The 20,131-nt window shown below is 38.2% G+C and overlaps 1 protein-coding gene across 4 annotated transcripts in view; it reads right to left on the bottom strand.

Moving 5' to 3' along the window:
- LOC141433597 (neuropeptide FF receptor 2-like) overlaps positions 1-20,131 on the bottom strand; it is a 143,585-nt gene that overhangs the window by 10,482 nt on the left and 112,972 nt on the right. For all 4 annotated transcript variants that reach the window (XM_074095705.1, XM_074095704.1, XM_074095706.1 and 1 more), the window contains exons 6-8: positions 12,490-12,587; positions 9,316-9,484; positions 6,027-6,142 (exon numbers count right to left, since the gene is read on the bottom strand). In XM_074095705.1, the coding sequence (XP_073951806.1) occupies positions 6,027-6,142; positions 9,316-9,484; positions 12,490-12,587 (383 nt within the window). The remainder of the gene's footprint in view (positions 1-6,026; positions 6,143-9,315; positions 9,485-12,489; positions 12,588-20,131) is intronic.

Genomic DNA, 20,131 nt, shown 5'->3' with positions numbered 1-20,131 from the left:
TATGGTAAAGCCAAAAGTCGGGGTATAGTTATTTGCTGACGACACGTCTTACTGTTCAAGGTTAGTAGAAAAGATACCGACTTCATTGAGCCCAATGAAACCCTGTCCGTGATATCCGCATGGGTTTGCTGCCAATAATTTGTTACTAATCCTAAGAAAACTAAATGTATTAAATCTCGTTGATAAATTCATCTAGCTCGAATTCAGTTTCTATATAAAGTTAATGGTCAAACTATTGAATTTGTAAAATCAACAGTATTTTTAGGAATAACGCTCGATTCTAAACTACAGTGGGGACTCACGTCACAGCAATCGCGGGTAGATTGAGCTCTGCTGCTTTTGCAGTTTGGAAATACGGCAGCTTACCGATGTGCGACGGCACGGTGGTGTATTTTGCTTACTTTAATAGCATTATTCGTACGGCCTATTTTATGGGGATCTGCTGCAGACATTGAGTCAATTTTTATCTTACAAAAGAGAGAGCAATTGGAGCAATTTATTATTTGAAGACGGTGAATCTTTAAGATTCTTTTTTTAAGGAAACAGATATCTAACCCTGCCGTCGCTTTATGTTTTTGAAATAATCATGTATGTTAGGAAGAACATATGTGATTTTCCACTAACGTCGATAAGCAAAAGGCTACTAGAAACACAGGGAAGCTTAAAGTTTCATCTTACAGACTGGCTAAACCAAAAAGTCTTTTCTGGGAATTGCATACGTTTTTATAATAAAATTCCAAAATATTATAAATGAAAGGATACAAAATTCAGATCTATTGTCAAGAAGACATTAATATCAAAGGCGTATTATAAAGTTAATGATATATCATGGACAGGGATATTTGGAAATAATTCCGATCCGCATTAGCGATCCCTTCAAATAGCGAACCTACTGTGTTAAAAATAAGTGTGTTAAATACTTGTGATGTATACATATCATTTAATTAATATTGTAAATCTTTTAAAAAAAAATATATATATATACCTCGTTGAGTTTCTTGCCGGATTCTTCTCAGCAGAGGTTTTTCCGAACCGGTGGTAGATTTTTTTTTTGACATTCATAAGTGCTTGTTATAGCTAAATTTGAATAAAGATATTTTGACTTTTGACTTTGAATTGTAAACCTGAAAGTAATTTGTAGAGAATTGAGAGTAAACTAAAGTACTTTAAAGAGGGTAGTGTTTTTTTACATTTTTTTTAACTTCTAAACAAAATATTTGCATCAATTACGGAATTTTACAGATAGAGAAGACAAATTGTAAAGACAAACATTATAAACATGAAGCGGGATGTTTACAAAAGCCAACTTTGTGATTTGAAGAATCCCATAATAAAGGTTATACGATTTTCTAGCTCATTATCTCTCATTTTGAGAAATAACGCATTATAAGGCCGAGTTACCAACGAAAATACCAACTGAAACATGGATGCACAGAAAAAAGCCCGGATAAAGAGACCAGCGCTGGGAATCGAACCCAGGTCCTCAGCATTCCGTGCTGCGTGCCATACCCCTACACCACCACTGGACAGATTTCTCCCATGCACCACACATTTCAGCCTGCTTTTTTCTTTGTCATTTAACACATTCAGTGCCAAGAACCCGCTAGGCGCGTTCTCTGTTGGTATGCAGTTTTCGCTACAAAGCGGAAAAACGCTGCTACGCGCTACGAGCAAATAAGCGAGAATTAAGCAGCGACACTAGTGACATCTATGTTTTAGCTCTCATCGAGAGACGTCTACATTAATTCGGAACTAACCGCTCACCCGGACAAGAGATGTGGCTGAGTTACCAGTCAAATTATTATTATTGACGAGCAACTCGTATTAAATTGAATTCACCATCATCATCATCCCAACCTATATACCACCCACTGCTGGGCACAGGCCTCGTCTCAAAATGAAAGGGCTCGGGCCGTAGTTCCTACGCGGGCACAGTGTGGATCGGGAACTTAACACACACTATCGAATTGCTCCGCAGGTTTGTGCAGGTAACATAAAAACTCAGAAGTGTGAGCCTGGATTTGAACACGCCATCTTATGTTTGAGAGGCCATAGTAAAACCACTAGGCCACCATGGCTCCAAATTGAATTATTGTGCGCTTAATTAAATTATTTTGTTCAAATACAACAACAAAAACCACAGATATAGATTACACTAGATTACGCAAATGCATCTACTTCGCGTGTCTGAACCCCAACCAAACGTTGAGGTTGGCCCCATACAAAGACTGACCGCTAACTGACTAATCATGACTAGTGACTGACTAGAGTCCCACGGCGCGAGCGGGTGGCGCATTTAAATCGATTTTGCGCGGACATCGGGGAATTCACATCGCTAATTCGCTCTTGAGACGTCACAGTACGAGTAGATATAAAAATGTGACACGGTTGGTTTTCACACAGATTGAGGTGTTTGCGTTGCGTTATCTAGTGTAATCTATATCTGTGACAAGAACCCTCTATTTTCCGAAACTTACTGCGAAGGACTTATTTTCATATTTGCCGAAGCACCCGACCCTGATGATAGATTGGGCCCTATAAAAGTCAAACTAACCGGAAAATTCAGAAAATACCCTCCTCTGGGCAGTCGGGTAAAAAAGGTTACATTGTATTATGTTCGAGCGATAAAGAAAGCCACTTATAGAAGGTTAACTCGGAACTTAGAGAAAGAGACATTGTGTTTTTATCAATTGTACGTCTTTATTGTAGGACAAATGGATCCTTTTGTCGTCGAGTTAGCTCGTTATTGTATCATTATTTTTATCACAAGCAGTTATTTTTAAACAGGAAAAATGATTCTAAAGTAACGAATGCCATAAATAAATATATGTAACGATAACATAACATTAAGTAACATTAAGTAACATTAAGTAACATTAAGTAACATTAAGTAACATTAAGTAACATTAAGTAACATTAAGTAACATTAAGTAGTTAAGTTTTAATTAAGTAGGGTACAATTGTTCTAAGTGAGCGCAATATTGGCCAATAAACGTCATAGTTTGGCGAAATTAGTTATGTAAATAAAATTATGTACCTTTTTTTGAGAATAAATTAAAAAAAAAAATTTCAACAACGAATCAAAGCAGCCTAGTGGTACAGTCAAGGGCAAAGATATCGACACTTCCGAAGTTGCATAAATATGTATACACGGCCTTAATGTTAAGTGCATAAAGTCGTGTATACATATTTTTGTAACTTTGGCCGTGTCGATATCTTTGCCCTTGACTGTACAGTCGGTTCCCAAACTCATGTATCCACTTTTTCATACTAGTTGCATAGAAAAGTGGATACTTATGTTAGGGCACCGACTGTATCTATAGCCTTTCAAGCAAAGGGTCGTGAGTTCAGAACCGCGCTCGCAAAAGAATCAAAATTTTAACGGAAGAAATTATTTTGCGCTCTCATTTCTGATTTGGTTAAATTAGGTTTTAAGTTTCGTGTTGATGAGCTAGCATGGCTCAAACGGGGGGATAGGGGCAGTTTAAACTGAGATTGTATGAAGTCAGGATAAGAGGATTTTGCCCAGCATATTCGAGCACATAGACAGATGTAAAGAAATAGTAGATTGATAACTAAAGGTGGAAAGTGACCCATTTCATCCGAGATATTTCTGGCGCTCGAACAAAGTGAGAGCGCCAATAGTTCGAGGGGAAATGTGTAATATCATCCGAGTTAGACACTCTACTTTTCATTTCGACTGTGAGGAAAGTAAAATACTACAAAAAATGAGAATAATAATAAATTGAATTAACTTATATACAACCTCCAACAGTACCATTTCGACTGGCCACTTGGCAACTAGAGGTTGAACGCCGAACGAAGAAGTTTGACCTTTATTACTTATTTATATATTCCACCTCTTTCTTAACCTTACTAAAGAAAGAGATGGAATATGTTCGTGACGTAATAAAGATCAAATTTCTTGTTTCAAACGGATGTTCGGCTTCCAACCTCCAGTGTTGTATATAAGCTCCTTGGTCACGACGTGCATCTAGATGGCCATGCCGAAACGTGAAAAAAAAGTGTCCTTGACGTAACTCAATTATCTTCGACTCCGTGGCTAAACGAAAAATTATTAAAAAAAAACTTTCCACCCTAGAGATGAAAACGCAAACTAAACTTAAACTTTCCGAACAGGAGAGATGAAATAGTAGATTGATAACCAAGGGTGGAAAGTGACTCATTTAACCCGAGATATTTCTGCGAATCATTAATTCGAATGCGATGTCATTATGACGTTTACTGTGAAATGGGTCTATGGTGGCTCATGATGATCATAATGATGTTCATGTCGTATGAACCATAATACATTTTATTATAAATTTAATTGTAAAAAAACGCGATAGCCCTAGAAGACTTATCCCAAGCTACTAAGAACGGCGAAGTATGCAGCTGGGGCTCCTCCCACCCGCGTCTTACCCCTCACGATTGCTCTGTCTATTAGACGTCGCCGTCGGATTACTGTAGGGAAACTTGTTATACTGTGCTACTGGTTAACCCGTGCAAAAACGATACCCGCTCCGCCGCACGTATTTGTGTCCTAGCCAAAACGATACCCGCTCCGCCACACGTATTTGTGTCCTAGCCAAAACGATACCCGCTCCGCCACACGTATTTGTGTCCTAGCCTTAAGGATACCCGCTACGCCGCACGTATTTGTGTCCTAGCCAAAACGATACCCGCCCCGCCACACGTATTTGTGTCCTAGCCAAAACGATACCCGCTCCGCCACACGTATTTGTGTCCTAGCCAAAACGATACCCGCTCCGCCACACGTATTTGTGTCCTAGCCAAAACGATACCCGCTCCGCCACACGTATTTGTGTCCTAGCCAAAACGATACCCGCTCCGCCACACGTATTTGTGTCCTAGCCAAAACGATACCCGCTCCGCCGCACGTATTTGTGTCCTAGCCAAAACGATACCCGCTCCGCCACACGTATTTGTGTCCTAGCCAAAACGATACCCGCTCCGCCACACGTATTTGTGTCCTAGCCAAAACGATACCCGCTCCGCCACACGTATTTTTGTCCTAGCCAAAACGATACCCGCTCCGCCACACGTATTTGTGTCCTAGCCAAAACGATACCCGCTCCGCCGCACGTATTTGTGTCCTAGCCAAAACGATACCCGCTCCGCCACACGTATTTGTGTCCTAGCCAAACGATACCCGCTCCGCCACACGTATTTGTGTCCTAGCCAAAACGATACCCGCTCCGCCACACGTATTTGTGTCCTAGCCAAAACGATACCCGCTCCGCCACACGTATTTGTGTCCTAGCCAAAACGATACCCGCTCCGCCACACGTATTTGTGTCCTAGCCAAAACGATACCCGCTCCGCCACACGTATTTGTGTCCTAGCCAAAACGATACCCGCTCCGCCGCACGTATTTGTGTCCTAGCCAAAAGTCCTATTCCATTTCCTAGTTACCTCTGTTTGCATGCAACCACGCCCGTCTGTCGGTGAAGCTTAATTTGTCTCCCAAGGACGACAAATGGGAAATGATTGCGCCATTCCCATACAAAAGGCCTATTGTGCCGCCCTACACTCGTGAAGAACCATATAGCAAACATGCTATAGCGTGTTGGCTTAAAGAGGGCAAGGTTTGTGCGGTTGTTAAGTTGACAGTGTGTGTTTATTTTGGTACATACATATTAGAAATAAGATGAGAAAGATTATGAAGGTAATTTGATAAATATTATTGTGAAATAAAAAAAAATCAGGTGTTACGCAAAAAATACATTACAAATTAAATACATGCTAGGAAACCGAAATACTTCTTAGATATGTATACAAACAAAAGAGGAATTTATAATTATAAAATGGGTAGGTACTTAATTAAAGTATCTACCTACAGTAAAATGTTAGCTAAAAATTTAAATCCGGAAAAATCCGAGTCAAAAGATGTTTTTTTTTATTGCACTCCCCATATTTAAGCTAAACTTCTCTAATAGGTTTTCCTGTAGTGTAATAGTAAAGAACCATTCCATCACAGGCCTTTAAAAAAACGACAGATTTACCGTGAATTTGGCTTGTTTACAGAGAGCTCTACCGCAAAGTAGCTTCCTCACCGACCGCTGGAAGTTCCTCGTCATGATGCAGTATACTATGGGGTTGATTGCAGAATTCGCGTGACCTGATGACAAAAATATAAAACCATTACCGACGATGACTCCGGCCGATGACTGATGATGTTCGATCATTTTATAAATGTGTGAATTTCACGAAGTTCGACACCTCGATACCAAGTAACAACTTATTTTGAATGTTTTTTTTCTTTATCAAATAGCTGGCAAACGATTATGCGGATCACTTGATGGTTAGCGATCACCGCCACGCATGCACATCTACAGCATAATTAGGACTGCGGGTGCGTTGCCAGCGTAAATGGGAGGGGGATAGAGGAGGGGGGAGGGGGAGGGGAGTTGGGCCTCTGGATCTCCCACTCACCGTGCGAAACACAGTAGCAAAACTACTATTTCACGCCGGTATTCTGTGGAAGTGTGGTACTAACCCGGTCGAGCCGGCCCATTCGTACTGCAGCCAGCAACTCGTTGCAGTAAGGCTCTACCACATGTGAGTCATATAGACAAGATCAGACAACAAGATAAGCAACATCCACTTCATCTGAAGAGCTTACAGAAGTTTTTTTTTTACTTACACTTCAAGCAGCATCTCATAAAGTAAGTTGCTACAATGAACTAAAAGAATTTCCTTGCTCACCCGCGACCTAACGTTAGCTAAGCTTATGCAAAATATGCGTGTTCATGCAGTTTCTCCACCTCCACAATGTAAGTACACACACAAATCACAATAACCCATCCATCGCCACCACCACACCACACTGACGCGTTTCGAACTCAACCAGAGCTCATCTTCAGATTAACAAAACCGTACAACTTGCTACCAGTTGTTAGACTAACAAACCACAACCACCGTTTTAATTTGGCACTGTAACTCCTCAAGTACCCACATATATTTTATCAAAAAAAACAAAACCCACAAATCCATACTATCCATACTATCCATACTAATATTATAAATGCGAAAGTAACTCTGTCTGTCTGTCTGTCTGTCTGTCTGTCTGTCTGTTACGCTTTCACGCCTAAACCGCTGAACCGATTTTGATGAAATTTGGTACAGAGATAGAATAGACCTTGGGAAAGAACATAGGCTACCTTTTATCGCGAAAAAGAGGCTTTAAGGGGTTGAAATAGGGGATGATAGTTTATATGGTGGAAGTTCGTCGCTGTCAAAGATAAAACTATGAAACTTGGCATTTAGGCACTTGATAAGAAATAAGTCTATATTTGTTTGAGCTTTTTAGAAAATTCGACCTGTGAGGGGATGAAATAGGGGATGAAAGTTTATGTGGAAGGTCGTCATTATCGAAGATAAATCGATGAATCTTTATTAAACTTGCCATTTCGGCACATGAAAAGAGATAAATAGATATTTGTTCGCACGTTTTTTAAAATTCTTCCTGTGAGGGGGTGAAATAGGGGATGAAACTTTATATGGAAGATCGTCATTGTCGAAGATAATTGGACGGTTCTTTATGAAACTTGCCATTTGGGCACATGAAAAGAGATAAATAGATATTTGTTCGCGCGTCTTTAAAAATTCTTCCTGTGAGGGGTGAAATAGGGGATGAAACTTTATATGGAAGATCGTCATTGTCGAAGATAAATCGATGGTTCTTTATGAAACTTGGCATTGGGCTACTTATAAGAAATAAATAGATATTTGTTCAAGCGTTTTTGAAAATTTTACCTGCGAGGGGATGTTAGCAGAGGGGATGATGCAGTGTTAGCAGAGCCTTCTAAGCTCATAGGCGAAATGTACGCAATGTGGGGTCATTTAAGATGGCGTATTCACATAGACAGTCAGACATGAAAAAATATGATTTTCAGATTTTTCTTATTTATTGTGCAATAAGAGCTACCTTTATGCAAAATTCCAAGTTTCTAGGACAGCCGGAAGTACCCTATAACTTTTTCTGTTAAGGCAATAGGTTTGGAAACACCTTTTTAATGACTGTAGCTTTTGATTGCCTTGACTTAGAGGTTTGATAGACGGACGGACGGATAGCAAAGTAATCCTATAAGGGTCCAATTTTTTCCTTTTTAGGTACGGAACACTAAAAAACATTTGCTCTGGCGCTTTTCAAATTTCAACCTATTTACTTGAAAATATGGGGATGAAAATTCTTAAGGAATTCCAAACAAATTACTACATATAAGTATATTTATCGGAAATATGTGTAGCTATGCTTAGTAAAAATGCCGTCTTAATTATAATCCTACCCTCCTAACTTACTATAAAGGACGTAAGGTGTCAAGAATTCACTATGAAGAATTAGTCCTTTTGTGTTGGCAGGGTAGAATACACGTCGTAGGTATTGCTAAATTGTGGCTATCCGCAAAATATTTATGTTTTACCAAAGAACATCGGGTGGATGGATGGATGGAAGAACAAAAAAAAATAGTTTATATTTATAGCAATGTATTAAATTAAAATAGGTTATTTTCGGTTAACCGTAGAAGTTACTATGTACTATTATTGGCAGAATAGGTATCCTAAATAAATGAAATACTTCCCAAAATTACTATTCCACGCGGACGAAGTCGCGGCAAAAGCTAGTTATTAATAAATTTACAAAACTACCTTGATTTCTATTTATTTACTGTCAAGGCATGTTTTATTAACTACCATTGCTGAAAGGGAGATGAACTAAATTTACCTGCTCATTAATAATAGACCCCATACTGTTGTACCTAATTATCTCAATGCATTCTAAAACATCGAGACGAAACCCCTTTCCACAGTAAAGTAACACTTCATACGAATCTGAGTCCGAAAAATAATGATTTAATTCTAACAGATGTTTGGCAGAATTCGATCTATCAGGATGCTCATTCCTATATGCCGAAACATGCTCTTTAAATCTAGCATTAAAACTGCGAAACTGCAGAGTTTACTGTCGGTACATGCAGACCGCTCAAGCAACTAGATGACTGTGGGGGAGGTCTATGTCCAACAGTGGACCTTTTACGGCTGATATGATCCTATTTCTCTATCTTGCTGCATTGTTATCTGGAGAAGCGGGGTCTTCTGCTACAGGTATCCTGCATACGTACTAAAAGGTCCCTATCCTTCTCGCATGTACATTCTGATTGATTAATAAACTCATTTCAAATTTCAAATAGATCATGATGTTAATGATGATGATAGTGATGATGATGATGATGATGATGATGATGATGATGATGATGATGATGATGATGATGATGATGATGATAGACTCACCTAAAAACAAAGCATAAGGCAAATAGACGCTCAAATCCTTGGCGTTGACAGCATACATATCCAGTAGGAGCTGCATTATGTTGTAAGGCATCCAGCAGAGCGCGAATAGAACGGCCAGGAGGAGCAGGATCCACGCCACACGTTTCCTCTCCTTCATCAGTCTTAGACCCTGGGAATGTTTGTCAAAAATTCAAAATGTTTAATCTGCAAATAGGCCGCCAAGGGCTCTTTTACATGTCACTTTTTGTTTAAACTACCAGCGCTTTCGGAAAGACCATCGTTGCCAAGAAGAAAGTTTTTTTTTTATATAAAATAAATAATTAAGGTAATCGTCCGAGTGCTCGACACGGTAATGCCCAAAAGATGACACCCTTCTATCACCTCTATTGCTATTGATATTAAATTAAAGATGGTGACTATTCTGCACTCCTAAGCCAAAAAGGACTATCTCAAAAAAAAAGTTATTAAAGAGTTGTTGTTGTTGTTGTTGAGAGTTGTCTTGTTTAAGACATTCTGCATCACATGTTTTTTCTTGAGATAGCGCCTTTTGGCTTAGGAGGACAGTATTATGATAGTGATGAGCACTTTACGTTTACTGTACAAACAAAATAAGTACATTACAAAAAATCCGGGTGTTTACATAAAACACGCTTTTACAAGGGCGTCGCCAGGGTGGAGCAGGGAAGGGCAGCTTCCTCCCCTAAAAATTCTAAAAAAATGGTTAATGTAAAAAAACCAAACCAGTTCTTTGACTTGACTTGCTTGATCGAACATGCCTGTACGACGAAACCAAAACTCGAATGAATTCACCAAATCCACTAAATACCTACATACTTTTCTCATTCTCCATATCAATTTGCCCCGGCCCCCCCTCCCCTGGGACACCGGCTGGCAACCCCCCTTGAATACCAACTATGGTATGCATTGAGTAAGCGGCAGAGTAGGCAGTGCTAGAACTGTCTTCGCATGCGGCGCTAACTACCCATTGCCTACTCGAGAACCAATCCAATGCACGCATTGTCTATGTTGGTACTAATGTCGGCGGCCGATCGTAAAATCCGCCAAATCACAAAATTCGTAGGCAAATCGTGAAATGGCGCCATTTCATGTATTGGCTAAAAGTTGTCCAGGCACGGCAGATAGATTAGAGCAACGCGTTTGTCGATATTCCTAGCTCTATACCGGGCACATCGTGATATGTCAAAAAAAATTAGGTACGACGAGCGAAGCGAAGAGCGGTTGGTATGAATTGTGACCACTGGCCAAATCATGAAAAACTGGCCAAAACGTGAAAAAATGGCGGCGTTTCATGATATGCCTAGGAATTTTAGGATTTTACGATCGGTCGCCGACACAAATACTGCCAAGGTTGAAGTGGGACTGGGCTGGCCTCGTCAGCATCTACAATGGTAGGCTAAAAATGCCACAGAGTGCCACAGGACGGTGACGGCGGGGTAGGCGTGTGTATCGAGCGTCGACGGTGCGTTAAAGAAATCGGATGAATTCCACGGATCTAACAAATTCAGTCAATTACTCGTGTAAAATCATCTTCTATAAAACAACAGTAAATCACGTTCGCCGGCGGTACCCAAGATATAGAATGTACTGGAATGACGGTACTTTTTTTCATACGAAATGAAACTACGACTATAGCAGTGCTCGAGCTTGTTATTACACGTTGTTTCGGCATTAGTGTAACAACAGTTGTTGTACATCACATGACAGTAAAAAATTGCTATGTATCAATGCTATAAGTTTTGCTCGGGAAGCTCCGTACTGTCTTATAGGCAATCTCGAATAAATACTGCGTTAGCCGTACTGTCATATAGATTCGTATATTTTACGGTAATGCCCTTTACCGCCGGCGAACGTGATACAGGCTGAAATTTTGAACGTGAACCAAAATTAGTATTTATGCTCAGTTAGTTACTGGACAATGTTCTTGAAATTCATCGGATCAAATTTGCGGTTTTTTTTTTATATTCCACTGGATGGCAAACGAGCAAGTGGGTCTCCTGATGGTAAGAGATCACCACCACCCATAAACATCTCCAATACCAGAGATATTGCAGATGCGTTGCCAACCTAGAGGCCTAAGATGGGATACCTCAAGTGCCAGTAATTTCACCGGCTGTCTTACACTCCACGCCGAATCACAACAGTGCAAGCAATGCTGCTTCACGGCAGGATTAGCGAGCAAGATGGTGGTAGCAATCCGGGCGGACCTTGCACAAGGTCCTACCACCTGCAAAACATACATACGCTGAATTCTTGATTTTTTTCTTGAACAATGTCATACATTGTTAATCCATACTATGCAAATTTTCTTAGACTATTTTCAACAAATGGGTTGTATGCATTATATTGTGACGACCGGATGGCTAAGTGGTTAGAGAACCTGACTACGAAGCTTGAGGTCCCGGGTTCAAATCCCGGCCGGTGCAGATATTTGTATGAATAATACAAATGTTTGTTCTCGGGTCTTGGATGTTTAATATGTATTTAAGTATGTATTTATCTATATAAGTATGTTTATCCGTTGCCTAGTGTCCATAGTACAAGCTTTGCTTAGTTTGGGACTAGGTCAATGAGGGCTATCGTTTTTTGTCTCACTAGATGGCGCACTGTTGCGTGAGGTTTTAAGTATTTAAGAGCTTTCAAAGTCTGTTATTACGGGCGTGAAAACAAAGTTTAGATTAAAATCATATGAAATACACCTTAAAACCGTACCATAAAAATATCGAGCATGCCACAGTGTTCCATAGTCCTCGTTTTGTTCGGAAAAAAGGGAGGACAAAGGTTTCCGAAAGACAAAACTGTCTCAAAACACAGACATTCATTGCCCCGGAACGCATATTTGCCATAATTAATTTCAGATATTGCAAAATATTCACAAAATTATTCTAATTGTAAATAAACCCGCGTAGCTCACCCAAAAACTATGAGATTTGACATTTCGGAGACCTCACGCTACACTAGCGCCTCTAGTGGCGAATTCATACGCGATAGCCCTCATTGATGTCAAGTGTCCCATAATATTTATTATTTATTTATTATTTACTTATTGTCCAGCGTTAACTGAGCATGAAACACTCATTTTGAATCACGTTCAACACACTGTATACGCGGTATGGTAGATAAGTGGATTTGCTGACAAGGCAATTTAATGCTTACCTGCTGCATACTGACGTTGCCTTCATCTATGTCAAACGGAGGTTTGACAGAGCACAGCGTCCGGCCCATGAAGGCATACGACATTATTGTAATGGAACCTGCAAACAATGTAACGAAATATGAATGATCAATGAACTTAACAATTACATAGGTACGTGATGGAAAAAGTTGGGGAACCCCCCGACTCTGTCACTTCAAAGTTCAATATCTCAAAAACGGCTGAACCGATTTTGATGAAACATGTCTAAGAAGCATTGCTAGAAAACTTGCTTTCAAATAATAAAAAAATACACATTCAAGTCGGTCCACCCGCTTAAGAGATACGGTGCCACAGACTGACACACAGACGGACAGACAGACAGACAGACATTGCGTTCAAATTTTTAACACCCCTCTTTTTGCGTGGGGGGTTAGGGTGTACTTGGCTCTTAACGACGTCAGTATTTTTACATACTGAGCCAGGTCAGTGTATTCTTGCATGTCATTTTTTTTCGCTTTCCACGGGGTAAATGAACTGGTTTATGCATACATAGTTTGACGTTTGGGCTCTACAGAAAACCAGCGTTACCGCACATATGTGTCGCAACACATGTTGAGTGGAGGCCCTTTTTGTTCTGCCGTGCAACTTAGTTTTTTCTCAAACATGCTATGTATGTAATGTTTATGTTGTGTTCCTTAAAATAGGCTTCAAAATATACCGTTGCAGGCCTAGACCTGCAAGACGACATTCATTTGTTTCATTGCAAAATTTATTTTATTTTATTATTTTAAGAACACATACAGTTGTATATTAATGAGTATACAGGTAAACCAAAAACAATATAAAGACCTCGAGGTTCATAAATATTCATAGGTACTAAAAGTTATTTAAAACTAATGTGAGTGCTAAAATAAATTAAAAATCAACAAAACCAGGTTCAGTGAAAGATAAATGTTGACAAAAACACTATACAAAATGTCAAATATCCACGAAAAGGGCCATTTACATAAGACGTGAAATTAAGGGGCTGTGTCACCATCCATTGATTAGTGTTAACTGACGGCTAATGTGATGCCGTCTCTATTTGTTTCTTCACATTAACCGTCAGTTAACAGTAATCAATGGAAGGTGAAACAGCCCCTAAGAATCTGATTTTTTATGATTCATTTATTAGTTACAGAATAAATTCACAGGATTATGAATATTCTATATTATTATGTAAATATATAAATATTGCCGACGTACTTTGCGTCAACTATGGCCCTAAAAGCGACATCTCGAACAGCAAAGACTGCAAAAAAAGTTTTGGCGTGAAAAGAAAATTGACAATTGTCATTTTAAACGTTTCGTTTTGTTACTGCTAAATTGATAGTCTTTTCCAACCTCGACATTGGCGGAACCATCGATATATCGATGGAGCTATACTTTCAATAATTGAATTGAATTAACGTGATCTGTAATTTATATATACATAATTGCCTCTACATTCACTAATTTTAGTCTAGTTCGTCTGTTTGTTTGTAAATTAAATTAACTTCGGCGTGAAATCTCCACTTAATGAATCCGTGGCAGCATAATTTGGATTGTTCAATAGCTGACTGCCGGCAATAGCCCGGATTAAATTACTTGTGAAATTGCCTTCGTGTTTTTAACAACACTTTGCCTTTATAATATTTTCAGGTTATTTTGAAAATTGTTGGACAGCTGTGCTTCGCTGTAATAAGTTTTGATAGAGCAAAAGATAAATGGCTAAGTGGTGATATGACAAGTTTTGATGTATGTTGTTGTAGTTAAGTAGAGATAATTTAAGTATTGTATTGTATTGTATTGTAAAACTCTTTATTGTACACAAAACACATGAAAATAACATAACACAGGATAATAAGATGTACAAAGGCGAACTTAACCCTTAAAGGGATCTCTTCCAGTTAACCTAAGTAATTAAAAAAAGTTAAGGTTAAAAGTTTGATTAGGCGGCTCGTAGCGTTTTATGAAGGTAAAAGTTCTAGGTTTAAATCAGAGGAGGGGCTAGCTTTTTGACCAGCAGTGGTGTAGCGGTATAGCACGCGGTACGGAATACCGAGGACCTGAGTTCGATTACTATAGTGCTGGTCTTATTTTTCTAGTTTTTCTGTGCATCTATTTTTTCAGTTTCTATTTTGAATTTAGGTTTTACGGGATGACCGTAAAAGTAAAAATTTGGAATTGAAATAAAAAATACAAAAAGATTCCAAAAAAACAATCTTAGCTTTTTGTATCCTATTCCTACTATAATATTATAAGCTTGATAGTTTGGTAAGTATGCATTATTTGGGTGTTTCGTGCAACTTTTTCACTTAATCGGCCTGATATGTTTAAATATCTTTGTTGTTTGGATTTTACAATCGGCCGCCGACATGTATAAATATACACAATCACTGAAAATGGCAATAATCCTCCATTCACAAACACCGTGACTGGCTGTTTAGGGGTTTCCAGAGCAAATTAATTTTAATCCCTAGAGATAATGAGGAACTTTAGTCCGGATATGCAGAGACTAAAGTTACATTTTAAGAGCATGAGAAGTGAAAAGTCATTAATGTCAACTCCGCTCGCGGTGTAATTTAGGTTTTAAACCGGGCACGGCACGGACTCACCCATACCAATTAAACTTGTGCACAAGCCAAATTCTAGTTAGTACTAATTAAGAATCTAAGTTTAAAAGCAATCAAAATTCATAAGCAAAATTTTCAGACAAACATTTACTGCTCCGCATTTTTAGGACGCGAAATGTTTCATTAAAATACCGAAAGTTTAGTTTGAATTCTTTGAGTCTTCTTCATTATCCGGTGTTGGCTTGGCATAGACATTCGACGTCTACTCAATAAATTTAAATTATGGTATTAAGATTAGAAGTTGTACTTTTATTGGGGTACAAATTAGTTATCCCACTTTTTACTAATCCCTCTATCCCATCCCCCTAATCCCACTATCCTACTAATATTATAAATGTGAAAGTTTGTGAGTGAGTGAGTGAGTGAGTGAGTATGTTTGTTACTTCTTCACGCTGAAACGGCTGGACGGATTTAGATGAAATTTGCCAAAAACTTAGTTTATAACCTGGATTAAAACATAGGATACTTTTATCCCGATATTCCCATGGTATAGGGATAAAATCTCTAAATAACAACCGCTGGGCTTAGAGGCATGAAATTTGGTATGTATGTAGGTAGCTGGACGTCTGGAATAACACATGCTACTTTTTATCCCGATGTTCCCACGGGTTAGGGATAAAATCTTGAACTAATAACCGCTGTGCTTAGAGTCATGAAATTTGGCATGGGTTTTTTAATTTAAAGTCGATGAAAACCACGATGTAATTTTAGGGAATTTCCTCGAGAATTTAATAAAATCCCGGAATTTCAATGCAACTGCTGTATCTAATGATTTACGCGTGCGAAGCCGCGGGTAAACGCTAGTAATATTATAAACGCGAAAGTTAGTATGGATGGATGGATGTTTGTTACTCTTTCACGCTAAAACTACTAAAGGGATTTGCATGAAACTAAGCATACAGATAATTTATACTCTGGATTAACATATAGTCTACTTCTTATTCCGAAATAATGCAAGTTTTAAATTACATACTAATTCTGCGCGCGCGAAGCAGCGGGCAAAAGCTAGTAAGTATGTTTGTTTGTTAACTCTCCACGTCTAAACCGCTGAACTGATTTAGATGAACTTCGCTATACTAGTTACTTCGCTAGTTTGAGTCCCGGGGCAGGACATAGGATAGTTTTTATCCCGGGAAATTGCATATTTCCCGTGGGATTGCAATGAACGAATTGAACGCGGACGGAGTCGCTGACAACATCTAGTTTAAAATAATCCTAATTGAACATAGTGCTAGCCTTACCATGCATATTAGTAGGATATCATAATAAAGTATTAGACGACCAGGCCAGATGGCCTAGTTGTTAAAGAACCTGACTACGAAGCTTGAGGTCCCGGGTTCGATTCCCGTGACGGGGCAGATATTTGTATGAAAAATACGAATCTTTGCTCTCGGGTCTTGGGTGTTTAATATGTATTTAAGTATGTATCTATATCTATATAATTATATTTATCCATTGCTTAGTACCCATAACACAAGCTTTGCTAAGCTTACTTTGGGACTAGGTCAATTGGTGTGAATTGTCCCGTGATATTTATTTGTTTATATCAGTACATTTTTCCATTACCTGGTACCCTACCCATAATACATGTTTTACTTGGTAGTTTTTTACCTGACTGCCCGAAGGAGGCTTATGTTTTTCGAGCGTATGTATGTATGTATGGTGGGTATGTATGTCCATATCTTTGGTCCTCGCAGCAGCCTAAACAGCTGGACGGATTTTAACATATGAGGTATTATTGGATTTGTCATAACTGTCGCAGTGACATAGGGTATATAATATTTCAATATGGCGTCTGCGAAAAAAAAATGGCGGGGGAATAAAAAAATTGTATTAGTAACTATATGGGTATGAAATGAAAGCTAAGAATTAGCACATTCTAAATATATAGGTACGGGTTATAATACTTTTAATGTACCATTTTCACAGAAATATCAAAAAAGTATAAAATAAAACATTAAATTAAAAAATCAAAAAACCCGACTGCCTTAAAAACTAAAAGGAAGAAAATAAGTCTAGTGGTCTAGAACTCTGCCAAGTAGCTAATTATATCGATATCTATAACTAATTAACTTTTGAATCCGTCGGTAGTATCGGTGGTATCCGTCGGAATTAGAATAAGAATGGTTTATTAGATAAAGGCTACCCTGGCTGAATCTACATTCACATACAAAAATACTGGCTTATTAATACATGGCTATGTTGGGTAATCTAGTACCTATTTCCAAGAGTAGTGAGTAAGAGCAATGCTTAAGACCAAATCAAGTGAATCAGTAAACTAATGCAAGCGGCCACATTGGCGGCTTTAAGTTTACTTTATTCACAAAGTCACGCAGTTAAAAACCGCGGCGGTTTAGTCGTAATGCTGCATACGTCTTAACCAGATCCTTCGTCGATCTTGTTTGGTTGAGGTCCTAGGCTGCGCTTGCCGATCCTTAGCAATAATAATAACACAATTAAGTTGTAGTTTGGTATAGTAAATTTAACTACAGGTTGTCTGTGTAAACAACCTTAAGCATTTTGTTTGATCACAAAACGGATCCTACGCTAGCACACTGTATATTGATAATGATAAGCTTCAAATTATACTACAAATTTAGTTAATTGATGTTTGTTCGTAAGTGATTAAATCTATACGCGTAATGAGTTTATTTGGTTATGCTTTGTGTATCTTTCTACATATAAGGTAGCACAAAGTGTGTTTAAAGTTTAAGTTTTTTAAAATATCTACATCTTCGATGATATATCCCGCCTCAACGAATAAAGATAATAAGGCTTTTGTCAAAGATCCACGCTTTTGTTATAAATAATAAAGTTTCTATCTAATGCAGACCTGCAGCAATAAGTAATCCTGTTTAGCTTTGAACACAGCTCAATTATAGGTACTACTAATTGGAGAACTTGATAACTACGTAGTCAAATTAACCCCTAGCCACGACTAAGGCAAAGACGATAGACGCCTTTAGAATTCAAGAACTATGTGATGGATAAATGTGATGCCGTCTTTGTTTGTTTTGTTCGAATAGACAGAGACGGCATTACATTTATCCGTCAAACAAAATTAATCAATGGGTGGTGAAACAGCCTCTTAGTCAACAAACATAATAATAACAGTTATCAAAGACATTCAATATTTGTTTAAGCTTTGTTTAAAGATCTACAAATGAAAATAGAATAATTAAACTGTTAATTAACCTCGGATTTTGAACAAATTGTGACTCAAAGTTCCAATTAATCTTTGCGGTATTTCAGTTCGCACAAATTTATAGCGTAATTCGGTTTCAATCTTGGAAAATATATTTTCCGATTTTAACAAGCTATTATATCACTTGTAGTACCTATAGGTCAAATCTCAGAAGTCAAAACATTTGGTACATACATAGGTACCTACATATAATTATAAAGCTGTATGACAGTAAAAAAACATTTTTTTTTGGTACTAAAGTAGGTAGAAGTTCCAAAGTCTAGCCTAGTCTAGTCAAGGTCTAGATTTTGTTAAGCACACGCTAATTCCTAGCGTATATTTGAAGAGCTTTATAGGAAACTAGCTTTTGCCCGCGGCTTCGCTCGCGTTAAATTTGGAGTAATATACATTTTTCTTTCTGCGATCCTTTTTTCGTGTTTTGATTAATTTTTCGGAGAATTATATGGAAATACAAATACAGACAGATTTTCTTTTAGACAGTTGGTGCAAATTTTGTAATACAAAAATCGACCTACATACGTAATTAATTATGATTCTTACCAACTTTGAAAACCTGCTTCGCTGATTCAGGGTTGGAATTTTAGAAAACTTAAAGTACATACTACGCGTTTCTTTTGCCCGCGACTTCATACACGACATAGGATTATAATATCCCGAGAAATTGTAAAGTTCCCGCGGGATGTGAATCACTGTTATGATCTATTTTAATATTCTTAATTGTCGATTAGAGTCACATTGTAGCTTTCTATTATTGAAATAATTTTGAAAATCTGCCTCAAAATTGAAACATTTTTATTCTGCAGAAAGTTTGCAATTTTTTTTTAAAGTAAGTAGTCTAATGTCAATCAGGGATAGTGAATCTTTCTATTGATAAAAGAATTATTTAAATCAGCTCAATAGTTTCAGAGATGACCTCCAACAAACAAAGAAACAAACAAAGTTGAGATATTTTCCTATTCTTTTTATTTCTCTAATCTTTGCCCTAGTGCACCTCTGCATTACTTTAGGTCCATCTATGCCAAATTTCACACCGTAGCTTGCTGAACGGTCGTGTTGCTCTGAAGATGAGCTCTGGTTGAGTTCGAAACGCGTTAGTGTAAAGTGGTGGTGGTGATAGATGGATTTGTGTGATTTGTGTGTTCTTACAGTGTGGAGGTGGAGGAACTGCATGAACACACATTGCATGAGCACAAAAGTAGCTACCATAAAGGTCACGGGTGGGCAAAGTAATTGTGTCAGCTCGTTGAACGTACATGTAAAAATTCGTATCTTGCTATCAGCCCTTGAGGAGTTCCGTAATCAGCAGACGACCCTGGCTGCAGCATCAGGCGGTGTATATCATGTAAACGCATTGTCATTGAAATTAAACAATCATGTAAAGTCTTTTGCGTGTGCCATCAACTTTTGAGGAGTTCCCTTCTACGGAGACGATCCTCACCAGGATGAGAAGGATGTCACTGCTTAATAACTGTTACCAGATTTACATCAGTTTGCCAAATCTCCAGTCCCCAGTTTTATTGGTTTAGCTTATGCGTTTTCTGATTCAGTTGGTAAGTAAGTAGGTATATAAAATCCTCTTTATTCGTTTTATCCCGTGGGATATTCGGAAAATCTTTGAAACAGTTTTTACCTACCTGCATGCCAAATTTGAAGTTTCTAATAATTATAGTTACGCAAATAGGGCCATTTAGAAGTGAAAATATAAATCCCATATTATTCCCTATCCCGTGGGAATTTTGATAAATCCTGAAAATAGTTTTAAGCTGTTAGTATTACCTACTTGTTTACCAAATTTGAAGTCTC

This window comes from Choristoneura fumiferana, chromosome 12 (genome assembly GCF_025370935.1).
Source record: "Choristoneura fumiferana chromosome 12, NRCan_CFum_1, whole genome shotgun sequence".
Lineage (NCBI taxonomy): Eukaryota > Metazoa > Arthropoda > Insecta > Lepidoptera > Tortricidae > Choristoneura > Choristoneura fumiferana.
The sequence above is the reverse complement of the archived record's forward strand: the minus strand, read 5'-3'. Positions and strand labels throughout refer to the sequence as shown.